The sequence below is a fragment of the Salvelinus alpinus genome, chromosome 1 (genome assembly GCF_045679555.1).
Source record: "Salvelinus alpinus chromosome 1, SLU_Salpinus.1, whole genome shotgun sequence".
NCBI lineage: Eukaryota > Metazoa > Chordata > Actinopteri > Salmoniformes > Salmonidae > Salvelinus > Salvelinus alpinus.
This window is the reverse complement of record NC_092086.1, coordinates 106,401,949-106,416,637: the sequence shown is the minus strand read 5'-3', so window position 1 is coordinate 106,416,637 and position 14,689 is coordinate 106,401,949. Positions and strand designations below refer to the sequence as shown.

Below are 14,689 nucleotides of genomic sequence, written 5' to 3'. Positions count from 1 at the left end.
GTAGTTTCCGGTTGCCGTAGCGGAAGTAATATTGTTGCATTGTGGGATTTGTGTGCTTTCATCTTGCAATCATGGCGGACGCCTTTGGAGACGATTTGTTCAGCGTGTTCGATGAAGAACAAACATCTTCAACTAAAAAGAAACCACCAATACCTGAAAAGGGGTATGTTAGTTATGGGTTTTCATTCGGTTAGAGAGTTATTTTTAATTCATAAAGTAATGACACAGACAACTATCAAATGAGAACACTCGCAAACAACATCTAGACAATGCTAACGACGGCTAGCTACTAAGTTTACAGCCCAATGCCTAACATTACATTTACACCGGTTTATGTTTAATACCAGACTCTTGGTAGTGAGACTTGTGTGTTTACCAGTTAGCTGATGATATGAACATTTCGCCACATTTTATTCTTTCAAATATCTAGTGTTAGTGATTTAAGATATAGTATAGTCGGAAGGTAACTATCAAACTAGGCAGTATTCTGCCTTCTCCCTACAGTCCTCAGACATTAACTTCGTCCACGACTGCCTCGTGAACTACATTACAATCCCAACGCTGTGTTAACGTTTAGACACCCAGATACGCATCGCTTACAATATGGCTGGTATTAAAGATGGTAGATAAATTACATTGTTTTACTCGAGCCGTTTACTTTTGAAATCAATCAATCAATCAAATTTTATTAGTCACATACACATGGTTAGCAGATGTTAATGCGAGTGTAGCGAAATGCTTGTGCTTCTAGTTCCGACAATGCAGTAATAACCAACAGTAATCTAACCTAACAATTCCACACTACTACCTTACACACACACACAAGTGTAAAGGGATAAAGAATATGTACATAAAGATATATGGATGAGTGGTGGTACAGAACGGCATGGCAGATGCAGTAGATGGTATAGAGTACGGTATATACATATGAGATGAGTACTGTAGGGTATGTAAACATAAAGTGGCATAGTTTAAAGTGGCTAGTGGTACATGTATTGCATAAAGATGGCAAGATGCAGTAGATGATATAGAGTACAGTATATATACATATGAGATGGGTAATGTAGGGTATGTAAACATTGTATTAAGTGGCATTGCTTAAAGTGGCTAGTGGTACATTTTTACATAATTTCCATCAATTCCCATTTTTAAAGTGGCTGGAGTTGAGTCAGTATGTTGGCAGCGGCCGCTAAATGTTAGTGGTGGCTGTTTAACAGTCTGATGGCCTTGAGATAGAAGCTGTTTTTCAGTCTCTCGGTCCCTGCTTTGATGCACCTGTACTGACCTCGCCTTCTGGATGATAGCGGGGTGAACAGGCAGTGGCTTGGGTGGTTGTTGTCCTTGATGATCTTTATGGCCTTCCTGTGACATCGGGTGGTGTAGGTGTCCTGGAGGGCAGGTAGTTTGCCCCTGGTGATGCGTTCTGCAGACCTCACTACCCTCTGGAGAGCCTTACGGTTGTGGGCGGAGCAGTTGCCGTACCAGGCGGTGATACAGCCCGACAGGATGCTCTCGATTGTGCATCTGTAGAAGTTTGTGAGTGCTTTTGGTGACAAGCCGAATTTCTTCAGCCTCCTGAGGTTGAAGAGGCGCTGCTGCGCCTTCTTCACAACGCTGTCTGTGTGGGTGGACCAGTTCAGTTTGTCCGTGATGTGTACACCGAGGAACTTAAAACTTTCCACCTTCTCCACTACTGACCCGTCGATGTGGATAGGGGGGTGCTCCCTCTGCTGTTTCCTGAAGTCCACAATCATCTCCTTTGTTTTGTTGACGTTGAGTATGAGGTTATTTTCCTGACACCACACTCCGAGGGCCCTCACCTCCTCCCTGTAGGCCGTCTCGTCGTTGTTGGTGATCAAGCCTACCACTGTAGTGTCATCCGCAAACTTGATGATTGAGTTGGAGGCGTGCATGGCCACGCAGTCGTGGGTGAACAGGGAGTACAGGAGAGGGCTCAGAACGCACCCTTGTGGGGCCCCAGTGTTGAGGATCAGCGGGGTGGAGATGTTGTTACCTACCCTCACCACCTGGGGGCGGCCCGTCAGGAAGTCCAGGACCCAGTTGCACAGGGCGGGGTCGAGACCCAGGGTCTCGAGCTTGATGACGAGTTTGGAGGGTACTATGGTGTTAAATGCTGAGCTGTAATCGATGAACAGCATTCTCACATGGGTATTCCTCTTGTCCAGATGGGTTAGGGCAGTGTGCAGTGTGGTTGCGATTGCGTCGTCTGTGGACCTATTGGGTCGGTAAGCAAATTGGAGTGGGTCTAGGGTGTCCGGTAGGGTGGAGGTGATATGGTCCTTGACTAGTCTCTCAAAGCACTTCATGATGACGGAAGTGAGTGCTACGGGGCGGTAGTCGTTTAGCTCAGTTACCTTAGCTTTCTTGGGAACAGGAACAATGGTGGCCCTCTTGAAGCATGTGGGAACAGCAGACTGGGATAAGGATTGATTGAATATGTCCGTAAACACACCAGCCAGCTGGTCTGCGCATGCTCTGAGGACGCGGCTGGGAATGCCGTCTGGGCCTGCAGCCTTGCGAGGGTTAACACGTTTAAATGTTTTACTCACCTCGGCTGCAGTGAAGGAGAGCCCGCAGGTTTTGGTAGGGGGCCGTGTCAGTGGCACTGTATTGTCCTCAAAGCGGGCAAAAAAGTTGTTTAGCCTGTCTGGGAGCAAGACATCCTGGTCCTCGACGGGGCGGATTTTCTTTTTGTAATCCGTGATTGACTGTAGACCCTGCCACATACCTCTTGTGTCTGAGCTGTTGAATTTCGACTCGATTTTGTCTCTGTACTGAGACTTGGCCTGTTTGATTGCCTTGCGGAGAGAATAGCTACACTGTTTGTATTCGGTCATGCTTCCGGTCACCTTGCCCTGGTTAAAAGCAGTGGTTCGCGCTTTCAGTTTCACGCGAATGCTGCCGTCAATCCACGGTTTCTGGTTTGGGAATGTTTTTATCGTTGCTGTGGGTACGACATCGTCAATGCACTTCCTAATGAACTCGCTCACCGAATCAGCATATTCGTCAATATTGTTGTTGGACGCGATGCGATAAATAAATGGTCAGTTCCGGTCTGCTTAACGGGGTTGAGCTCCCATGCCCCAATCCGATAGCGGCTGGGTCTGGTCTGCTTAGTTAATTGACTAATGTAACCGGGGGGCACTTCTGTCTCAGGCGTAATCCTTCCCAATATGCCATTCTGTACAGATGTTCCACTGTGTCCCTCATTCAGTTTGAACTTTGACCCTAGCCAGATATTGCTGTGGAATAATAACCTGTCAAGATATGGGGCCGTAGTAAATATACATGACACCCCTTCAAATGAGTGGATTTGGCAATTTCGGTCACAACCATTGCTGACAGGTGTATAAAATAGAGCACACAGAGCTCAGTGAGTTTCAGCGTGGCACTGTCCTAGTATGCCACCTTTCCAACAAGTCAGTATGTCAAATTTCTGCCCCACTAAAGCTGCCCTTGTCAACTGTAAGTACTGGAAACGCATTGCAACCATTACAGCTCAGCCGCAAAGTGGTAGGCCACGCAAGCTCACAGAACGGGAGTGCTGAAGCGCGTAACAATCGTCTGGCCTCAGTTGCAACGCTCACTACTGAGTTCCAAGCTGCCTCTGGAAGCAACGTCAGCTTCATGAAATGGGTTTCCATGGCACACAAGTACTAGAGCTCCATGAACATGGTTATCCCTAACATTTTTAGAAGCATTAGACCAGAACCTTGATACTGTTTGAACATTAGTCATGAAGATTAGGCTATTTTGCAATGCCAAGCGTCGGCTGGAGTGGTGTAAAGCTCGCCGCCATTGGACTCTGGAGCACTGGAAAGGCGTTGTCTAGAGTGATGAATCACGCTTCACCATCTGGCAGTCCGACGGACGAATCTAGCTTTGGCGGATGCCAGGAGAATGCTACCTGCACCAATGCATAGTACCAACTGTAAAGTTAGGTGGAGGAGGAATAATGGTCTGGAGATGTTTTTCATGGTTTGGGCTAGGCCCCTTAGTTCCAGTGAAAGGAAATCGTAACGCTTCAGCATACAATGACATTCTAGACAATTCTGTGCTTCCATCTTTGTGACAACAGTTTTGGGAAGGCCCTCCTGTTTCAGCGTGACAATGCCCCCATGCACAAATGAGGTCCATACAGAAATGGTTTGTCAAGATCGGTGTGAAAGAACTAGACTGGCCTGCACAGGGCCCTAACCTCAACCCCATCAATCAACTTTGGGATGAATTGGAACGCTGACTGCGAGCCAGGCCTAATCACCCAACATCAATGCCCAACCTCACTAATGCTCTTGTGGCTGAATGGAAGTAAGTCCCCGCATCAACTTTCCAACATCTAGTGAAAAGCATTCCCAGAAGAGTGGAGGCTGTTATGGCAGCAAAAGGGGTAACAAATCCAGATTAATGCCCATGATTTTGGAGTGAGATGTTGAACGAGCAGGTGTCCACATATTTTTGGCCGTGTAGTGTATCTAATCAATGGAAGATGTAATTGACGGAATTAAAAGTTAAAGGATAGACTACAAGAACCAAGAGCCAACAGGTAGGCAGGCTGCTACTTAATATTGTGAATAAAGTTGTTATTTGTAACTGTAGGATGAGAAAGCACATGCACGGCAGCCTCTTCTATTCTAAAGTAACATTACTGATTTTATTCTCACTTTTCAGGAAAGCAACCAGTAATGATGATAAAGGCGAAAAGAACGAGCCCACTGCTGCCAAGACCAAGAGGGAAGCAGACAACGACGGGACAGATGAGGTGGTGATCGGGAAAAAGGCCAAGCTGGAGACTGTCTCTACAGAGGAGATCAAGTAAGATGACGTGACTTTGAACAATTCTAGATTTGCTGCCTCCAGATCAGATATAGCTACCGCTGCAGCATGGGTTTGAGTCCGACCCACTGCAATTTCAGTGCACTCTTTCATCTCTACCGACTGCCTAGATTTGTAATTGTGTAAAGTGTTATGATTCCCTGTTGGTGTAGACACATGGCTTCATGGCTATATGATATACAAATTAGAGTGATGTGTGAATTCTACTCATGGTTAGTTAACGAATTGAATGCTAATGAATATGAAATGGCCATCCCCAGTCTTGCAGACTGCATGCCCAAAGTGAAGGTGGAGCCGGTTGAGACAGTGGAAGGATGCAATCACGAGGTAAGCGCTTTCACAGGTCTTTTGAAATATTAACAAAATATATTTATTTTTTATTAATTTATGAAACCTGGGTATAGTCCAATATATCAACCGGCTTCCCCTTACTGACATTTCTGTTTTCCTTACCTGAACAGGTGGCTCTGCCAGCCAATGAGGAGTACACACAGCTTAAGCCTCGTGTGGGGAAAGCAGCCAAGGTAGTGTAACTGTAAATCTCTGTTGCGTGGATATGGTGAAAGCACGGTCTGAAAATCAGGGCCTTAAACATTGCTTTGTCAAGTGTCTCCAGTCCACCCATTTCTGTTCCTGCTAACGTCTTACTGGTCTGTTTTGCAGGAGTACCCCTTCATTCTGGATCCCTTCCAACGTGAGGCCATTCTGTGTATAGACAACAACCAGTCAGTGCTAGTGTCTGCCCACACCTCTGCAGGAAAGACTGTCTGTGCAGAGTGAGTTATTTTGGCTGTAAATTAGTTAATTGATTCATGTCACTGATTGGCTCGAGATTCCACTCACCTGATGTCCCAGGTCAAAATCAGTTCCTGTACTTAGGACCTCAAGGGCCAGATTAGTGTATCTAGGCAGTCTCTTAAACACTTTCCCAAACCCACGTCTACCCCTCCCCCTCCTCCAGGTATGCCATAGCTCTAGCCCTGAGAGGGAAGCAGAGGGTCATCTTCACCAGCCCCATCAAGGCCCTGAGTAACCAGAAGTACAGAGAGATGTACGAAGAGTTCCAAGATGTTGGCTTGATGACTGGTGATGTCACCATCAACCCCACTGCCTCTTGCCTTGTCATGACCACTGAGGTACAACATCAGAGCTTTCTGACCTCCGTCCCCTGCTCTCATCTGTCTCCTCTGCTCCATTCTATATTTTGGAGGGATAAGGATAAAATGGAAGACTCATTTCTGTTGGGCATTTGTGTATACATTGGAGAATAAAGTAAACTTCTCCTTATTGTTTCAGATCCTGAGGAGCATGTTGTACCGAGGGTCAGAGGTCATGAGAGAGGTGTCCTGGGTCATCTTTGATGAGATCCATTACATGAGAGATGCAGAGCGTGGCGTGGTCTGGGAAGAGACCATCATCCTGCTCCCTGACAATGTCCACTATGTCTTCTTGTCCGCCACCATCCCCAACGCCAAGCAGTTTGCTGAGTGGATCTGCCACCTCCACAAACAGGTAGGGTTTATTTAATTAACTTGGTCACTTACTTGACTTATCCCTTGGTTCCTATAAGAAGCGCAGGCTGTTGACGGATGTCCCCCATCTTGTGCTTCCAGTGGTGTCCACCACATATCCTATTACTTTTAAAGACCGGTCCCCCCGGCACTGTCTAGTGACCGTTCCCCCCGGCACTGTCTAGTGACCGGTCTGCCATCCCCCTGGCTGCCCAGTCAGCAGAAGGACTGGGCCGCAACACTGGCTGTTCCCTTTCGAAGGCCGAGCACACACTTGGAAAGAATTGACTGAATCGACTTAACTGTAAATAAAGGTTGAATAAATAGTGATTGTGATGAGATGCTAATACTTTACTGGTGACTTCCTCTTGTCCCCATGCAGCCCTGTCACGTGGTGTATACTGACTTTCGGCCCACCCCCCTGCAGCACTACATCTTCCCAGCAGGTGGCGACGGACTTCACCTTGTGGTGGATGAGAACGTAAGGACATCCACAATACCAGAGGTTTCCTCTGTCTTGACTGTGACAACACGATACTTTCTGCATTTACTATACACACTCACACAGATGATGCACACCCTGTCATGGTGGAAATACACTTAATTCACTTCCTTGTACAGTCATTTGATAGATGTATCCATAAAGATAAAGTGGAAATGTTTAGGAGCAGCAAGGGCTCAGTTGTGAAGTGGACTTCACAAGCTCACAGAACGGTACAGGCTGATGCGTGTAGCGCATAAAAATCGTAATTCCTCAGTTGCAACGCTCACTACCGAGTTCCAAACCGCCTCTGGAAGCAATGTTAGCACAATAACTGTTAGTTGGGAGCTTCATGAAATGGGTTTCCATGGCCGAGCAGCCGCACACAAGCCTAAGATCACCATGCGCAATGCCAAGTGTTGGCTGGACTGGTGTAAAGCTCTGCGCCATTGGAATCTTGAGCAGTGGAAACGCATTGTCCGGAGTGATGAATCACGCTTCACCATCTTGCAATCCGACAAGCTAATCTGGGTTTGGCGGATGCCAGGAGATTTATTTTATTTTTATTGAACCAGGTAGGCCAGTTAAGAACAAGTTCTCATTTACAACTGCGACCTGGTCAAGATAAAGCAAAGCAGTGCTACACAAACAACAACACATAAACAAACGTACAGTCAATAACACAATAGAAAAATGTATGTACAGTGTATGCGAATGTAGTAAGATTATGGAGGTAAGGCAATACATAGGCCATAGTGGTGAAATAATTACAATTTAGCATTAACACGAGTGATAGATGTTTAAAGTTAGTAAGGTAGTAATGCTACCTACCCCAATGCATAGTGCCAACTGTAAAGGAGGAATAATGGTCTGGGGCTGTTTTTCATGGTTCGGGCTAGGTCTGTGTTAAGCATTGCTTGCATCACGCTGTTGTCGTAACAGGCCAGATGGGTTACAGTGATGAGAGCACACAAAAATCACTCCATTATTTAGGTTTGGTTTACGATGTCTGTCAGTGGGATGACTAAGCATGGTGTTAGGTACCTGGCTAAACATACAAGTAGCAGCTTAGTGATAGCCATTCACACCTCTGGGAATAGTAGCTTAGTGATAGCCATTCACACCTCTGGGAATAGTAGCTTACTGATAACCATTCACACCTCTGGGAATAGTAGCTTACTGATAACCATTCACACCTCTGGGAATAGTAGCTTACTGATAGCCATTCACACCTCTGGGAATAGTAGCTTACTGATAACCATTCACACCTCTGGGAATAGTAGCTTACTGATAACCATTCACACCTCTGGGAATAGTAGCTTACTGATAACCATTCACACCTCTGGGAATAGTAACTTAGTGATAGCCATTCACACCTCTGGGAATAGTAACTTAGTGATAGCCATTCACACCTCTGGGAATAGTAGCTTAGTGATAACTATTCACACCTCTGGGAATGACCGATGTGTTGAATATTAGGGCCGGATGTTGACTGTCCAGATTGCTTACAACTATTAAAGTTTTATCCTTCACCACAAAAGACCAAACTGCGTCGAAGTTATATCTGTCAGTTGTGAAATGTGAAATGTGAAATGAGCCCAGAGTGTCTGATATTGTCTACTCCAGGGTCGGTTATTGATCCAGAGTGTCGGATCGTGTCTACTCCAGGGTCGGTTATTGATCCAGTGTCTGATCGTACCTACTCTAGGGTCGGTTATTGATCCAGTGTCTGATCGTACCTATTCCAGGGTCGGTTATTGATCCAGAGTGTCTGATCGTGTCTACTCCGGGGGCGGTTATTGATCCAGAGTGTCTGATTGTGTCTACACTAGGGTCGGTTATTGATCCAGAGTGTCTGATCGTGTCTACTCTAGGGTCGGTTATTGATCCAGTGTCTGATCGTGTCTACTCTAGGGTCGGTTATTGATCCAGTGTCTGATCGTACCTATTCCAGGGTCGGTTATTGATCCAGAGTGTCTGATCGTGTCTACTCCAGGGTCGGTTATTGATCCAGTGTCTGATCGTGTCTACTCCAGGGTCGGTTATTGATCCAGAGTGTCGGATCGTGTCTACTCTAGGGTCGGTTATTGATCCAGTGTGTCTGATCGTGTCTACTCCAGGGTCGGTTATTGATCCAGAGTGTCGGATCGTGTCTACTCTAGGGTCGGTTATTGATCCAGTGTGTCTGATCGTGTCTTGTCTCCTCCAGGGAGAGTTCAGAGAGGACAACTTCAACACGGCCATGCAGGTGCTGAGAGACACAGGGGACTCTGGGGGCAGCAGCGGAGGTGGCAAGTGGGACACCAAGGGACGCAAAGGAGGAACACGAGGTGTGTGACTAACTGCCTATACTGCTGACCACAAGTATTAATGTGAGCAAAGTTTTGTCAGATGATTCAGTGTCATCTAAATGTGGGTTTCAAAATTCCTGGAATGTTACCCAAAATCCCCTGTTTTGTTCACTGTGTTTTTCCTTTAGGGCCGTCCAACGTGTTCAAGATCGTGAAGATGATCATGGAGAAGAACTTCCAGCCGGTTATCATCTTCAGCTTCAGTAAGAAGGAGTGTGAGGCCTACGCCCTGCAGGTGTCCAAGCTGGACTTCAACACAGGTAGCTACTCCCTCGATGGGGGGGGGGGGGGGGGCTGTCCTAATGGGAATTAATTAGAGCACACCATAGCAATGCGCTTTGCAGTGTAAAACGGATGATTCTTATTGGACATGTTCAGTTAGTCTGCCTCCACCAGTCTGTTTTCTTCTATTTTGTGCTTGCTGAGTACAACCATGTACCTCCAAGGGTGGGATGGGAATGTCAGGAATTTTGCTAACAGTGTTTTTAATAGTCGGCATCACTCAAAAGGGATTCAAACGGGGCCTAAAATTAACACCTGCCAGCTGCGGGTAGATTTCACCAGCCACGTTGGCGTGTGGTCAGGGCTCCACAGTGCTAGCATTTCATTTGTAAATAAAGATTGTATGGTATCTGTATAGTGTGGTGTCTCTGTGGGGGGTGGAGGGGGGGGGGTCTGTATGGTGTGTGGCTCCACAGTGCTAGCATTTCACTCGCATTTGTAAATAAAAATTGTGGTGTGTGTGTTGTCTGTATGGTGTGTTGTCTGTATGGTGTGTTGTCTGTATGGTGTGTGTGTTGTCTGTATGGTGTGTGTCTGGTGTCTGTGTGGTGTGTGTGTTGTCTGTATGGTGTGTGTGTGTGTGTCGGTATGGTGTGTGTGTGTGTAGTGTGGGGTGTCTGTATGTGGGTAGTGTGTGTGTGTGGTGTCTGTATGGTGTGTGTGTAGTGTGTGGTGTCTGTATGGTGTGTGGGAGGTCATTTCTTTGTAAAAAGGTATTTTAGAATCTACCAGACACAAAATGTTCATTTTAACTGTACATGTAACTCACTGCTCTCTCTCCTTTGCTCTCTCTGTGGTGTGACTGACAATACAAACTAAATCCACTGATTTGAAGGCAGAGCATGCCATCCATGGGCTACTTAAAAGCATGCCACTCAACACTGGACTACACAACCTTTCTGTGGGCAGATGTGTCCCAAATGGCACTCTATTCACTACTTTTCACCAGGGGCCATTCAGAATAGAGTACTTTTTGATACGTAGCCATGGAATGGCTATTAAACACTTGACGACACTATGTGCCAGTATGTTATGCAGACTATGCTGATTCATAGCGCGATGATCCTGAGTAGCAGCAGGATGATAAATCTAGGCTGCAGATTTAATTGGTTAACTGTGGAAAAACACACGTCAGAGTACGTTCTGCGTAGCTGGTCGAAAGTTCACGCTTTCCTGTGTGATTTGATTAAGTCAGTTAAGTCAAATGTTCTCTGTCCACCGGCCAGACTAGGATGGCTGCATATCCAGCGAGCTGACTCCTCTAGCAGACATCAATATGCCCCATTGTGCTTTCTCGGCTGCTTTTAGATCTCTGCTCCACTTACAGTGAAGAAATGCATTATGGGGTACTGCCCAGTCAGTCTCTGAGGGGGGAGAGACAACACGGTGTAATGATAAAGATGATGGAGCAGATAAATCTTGGCTTGACCCTACAGAGGTTTCTATCCCTCCATCCTGACCAGAGGCTGTTTGTACTAAAATAACAAATATTTTGACATTCTTCCTCCCTTTGTTGTTGCGTTGCAACACACTGACGCTGATACATCTTGTGAAAGATTTTGTATTTACACAACCAATTTCACTAAGCCCTGCGTGCGTGCGTGTGTGGTTTACGCAGAAGGTTTTACAATTCCTCTCTCTCACAAAAACCTGTTTATCACCGTAGCAGTTCTTTAATAGCATCGTGATAAGGAGCAGAACTGTTGTAGTTTCGTGTAAGTTGTATTTATAGAAACAGAGGTGCTAGTCTGTTTTCAGGTTTAGGCAAATCCAGTGTTTCTTTAACTCTGTCCTCAGGACTCCAAGGGCTGCACATAATTTTGTTTTTTGCCCTAGTACTACACAGCTGATTCAAATAATAATCCAGGTTTGATTATTTAACTCAGCTGTGTAGTACTAGGGCAAAAAAACAAAATGTGCAGCTCTTTGTGTCCCGAGGACAGCAAGGATTGTAGTAATGCTATTGAGGATCATAGAGAGAAGGGAGCCACGTTTGTCAGTCCTTCTCTCTCTTTCCTGACCCCTGGCCATCTTTTCTCTTTCCCCTCCCCCCTCTAATGAACTTCTCTGGCTGGGGTTGAATCCTTTATGACACATTGTTTCTGGGCTGTGTTTCTGGAACTGTCAGGCATGGCTTTTCCTCTGACACTGGCCCTGGAATCAACCAACCAACAGCATCACAGACTGACTGGCTCTATGATGAGTAGTCACATGTTGAAGTGTCTGCTGCTGTCTAATTGACTGATAAAGTGTCCCGTTGTTAAATAAGTAGTCTATCACTTGACTAGGCTACCAAGAGAATCAGGCTATGATAAATGGTCATATGTTTGTTTCTCAGGCTGACCTGGATGTCATCTGATTAACTGTATGGCGTGGCGTTCTGTGTGGTGCCTGTATAGTGTGTGTGGCGTGGCGCCTGTATTGTGTGGCGCCTGTATTGTGTGGCGCCTGTATTGTGTATGTGGGGCGCCTGTATAGTGTGTGTGTGTGTGTGTGGGGCGCCTGTATAGTGTGTGTGTGTGGTGTGGCGCCTGTAGTGGTGTGTGGCGTGGCGCCTGTAGTGTGTGTGGCGTGGCGCCTGTACAGTGTGTGTGTGGCGTGGCGCCTGTATAGTGTGTGTGTGTGGCGTGGCGCCTGTATAGTGTGTGGCGTGTGTGTGTGTGGCGCCTGTATTGTGTTGCGCCTGTATTGTGTGGTTGTGTGGGGCGCCTGTATTGTGTGTGTGGCGTGGCGCCTGTGTGTGTGGCGTGGCGCCTGTATTGTGTGTGTGTGGCGTGGCGCCTGTATTGTGTGTGTGTGGCGTGGCGCCTGTATTGTGTGTGTGTGGCGTGGCGCCTGTTGTGTGTGTGTGGCGTGGCGCCTGTTGTGTGTGTGTGGCGTGGCGCCTGTATAGTTTGTGTGGGGCGTGGCGCCTGTATAGTTTGTGTGGGGCGTGGCGCCTGTATTGTGTGTGGCGCCTGTATCGTGTGTGTATGGTGTGGCGTCTGTATCGTGTCTGTATGGTGTGGCGTCTGTATCGTGTCTGTATGGTGTGGCGTCTGTATGGTGTGGCGTCTGTATCGTGTGTGTGTGGTGTGGCGCCTGTATAGTGTCTGTATGGTGTGGTGTCTGTATGGTGTGGCGTCTGTATAGTGTCTGTATAGTGTGGCGCCTGTATAGTGTCTGTCTGGTGTGGCGCCTGTATAGTGTCTGTATGGTGTGGCGTCTGTATGGTGTGGCGCCTGTATAGTGTCTGTATGGTGTGGCGTCTGTCTGGTGTGGCGCCTGTATAGTGTCTGTATGGTGTGGCGTCTGTCTGGTGTGGTGCCTGTATAGTGTCTGTGTAGTGTGGTGCCTGTATAGTGTCTGTATGGTGTGGCGCCTGTATAGTGTCTGTATGGTGTGGCGTCTGTATAGTGTCTGTATGGTGTGGCGTCTGTCTGGTGTGGCGCCTGTATAGTGTCTGTATGGTGTGGTGCCTGTATAGTGTCTGTATGGTGTGGCGTCTGTATGGTGTGGCGTCTGTATAGTGTGGTGCCTGTATAGTGTCTGTATGGTGTGGCGCCTGTATAGTGTCTGTGTGGTGTCTGTATGGTGTGGCGCCTGTATAGTGTCTGTATGGTGTGGCGCCTGTATAGTGTCTGTATGGTGTGGCGTCTGTATAGTGTGGTGCCTGTATAGTGTCTGTATGGTGTGGCGCCTGTATAGTGTCTGTATGGTGTGGCGCCTGTATAGTGTCTGTGTGGTGTCTGTATGGTGTGGCGCCTGTATAGTGTCTGTATGGTGTGGCGCCTGTATAGTGTCTGTATGGTGTGGCGTCTGTATAGTGTCTGTATAGTGTGGTGCCTGTATAGTGTCTGTATGGTGTGGCGTCTGTCTGGTGTCTGTATAGTAATGTGACCATGGCGTCTAGTATTTCTATAGCGGTGTGAACACATTTATATTTGAGTCATTTAGCAGGCTTCCTTATCTAGAGCAACTTACAGGAGCAAATAGGGTTAAGTGCCTTTCCCCAAGGGCACATAGACAAGGTTTTGCCAAGTCGGCTCGTGGATCTAACCAGCGACCTTTCGGGTATTGGCCCAAAGCTCTGCGCGTGGCAGATATGTGGTTGTGTGAGAACACCAACCGTAAGCCCGTTCTCCCTCTGGTTCTTTCATCTCCAGAACGTGTGTTTGTCTGTTTGGAACATCTGTGCTAAGACATTAGGCATGTGTATATTAAATAACTCTTGATGTGTTTGTCTGTGTGATGGACTCTGTGTGTGTGACTCTGTGTGATGGACTCTGTGTGTGTGACTCTGTGTGATGGACTCTGTGTGATGGACTCTGTGTGTGTGACTCTGTGTGATGGACTCTGTGTGTGTGACTCTGTGTGTGTGACTCTGTGTGATGGACTCTGTGTGATGGACTCTGTGTGTGTGACTCTGTGTGATGGACTCTGTGTGATGGACTCTGTGTGTGTGACTCTGTGTGTGTGACTCTGTGTGATGGACTCTGTGTGATGGACTCTGTGTGATGGACTCTGTGTGATGGACTCTGTGTGATGGACTCTGTGTGATGGACTCTGTGTGATGGACTCTGTGTGATGGACTCTGTGTGATGGACTCTGTGTGATGGACTGTGTGTGATGGACTCTGTGTGTGTGACTCTGTGTGTGATGGACTCTGTGTGTGATGGACTCTGTGTGTGACTCTGTGTGTGTGACTCTGTGTGTGTGACTCTGTGTGTGTGACTCTGTGTGTGTGACTCTGTGTGATGGACTCTGTGTGATGGACTCTGTGTGATGGACTCTGTGTGATGGACTCTGTGTGAGTGACTCTGTGTGATGGACTCTGTGTGTGTGACTCTGTGTGTGTGACTCTGTGTGTGTGACTCTGTGTGTGTGACTCTGTGTGATGGACTCTGTGTGTGTGACTCTGTGTGTGTGACTCTGTGTGATGGACTCTGTGTGATGGACTCTGTGTGATGGACTCTGTGTGTGTGACTCTGTGTGATGGACTCTGTGTGATGGACTCTGTGTGTGTGACTGTGTGTGTGACTCTGTGTGTGTGACTCTGTGTGTGTGACTCTGTGTGATGGACTCTGTGTGATGGACTCTGTGTGATGGACTCTGTGTGATGGACTCTGTGTGATGGACTCTGTGTGATGGACTCTGTGTGATGGACTCTGTGTGATGGACTCTGTGTGATGGACTGTGTGTGATGGACTCTGTGTGTGTGACTCTGTGTG

The 14,689-nt window shown here is 47.1% G+C and overlaps 1 protein-coding gene across 1 annotated transcript in view; it reads left to right on the top strand.

The window, feature by feature from the left end:
- Window positions 1-36: 36 nt before the first annotated feature.
- Window positions 37-14,689, top strand: part of LOC139537948 (exosome RNA helicase MTR4-like) — a 69,535-nt gene continuing 54,882 nt past the window's right edge. The window contains exons 1-10 of the mRNA XM_071339860.1: window positions 37-163; window positions 4,690-4,833; window positions 5,115-5,181; window positions 5,316-5,378; window positions 5,518-5,630; window positions 5,816-5,990; window positions 6,151-6,366; window positions 6,748-6,846; window positions 9,056-9,176; window positions 9,326-9,457. Of these exons, the coding sequence (XP_071195961.1) occupies window positions 72-163; window positions 4,690-4,833; window positions 5,115-5,181; window positions 5,316-5,378; window positions 5,518-5,630; window positions 5,816-5,990; window positions 6,151-6,366; window positions 6,748-6,846; window positions 9,056-9,176; window positions 9,326-9,457 (1,222 nt within the window). The 5' untranslated portion in view covers window positions 37-71. The remainder of the gene's footprint in view (window positions 164-4,689; window positions 4,834-5,114; window positions 5,182-5,315; window positions 5,379-5,517; window positions 5,631-5,815; window positions 5,991-6,150; window positions 6,367-6,747; window positions 6,847-9,055; window positions 9,177-9,325; window positions 9,458-14,689) is intronic.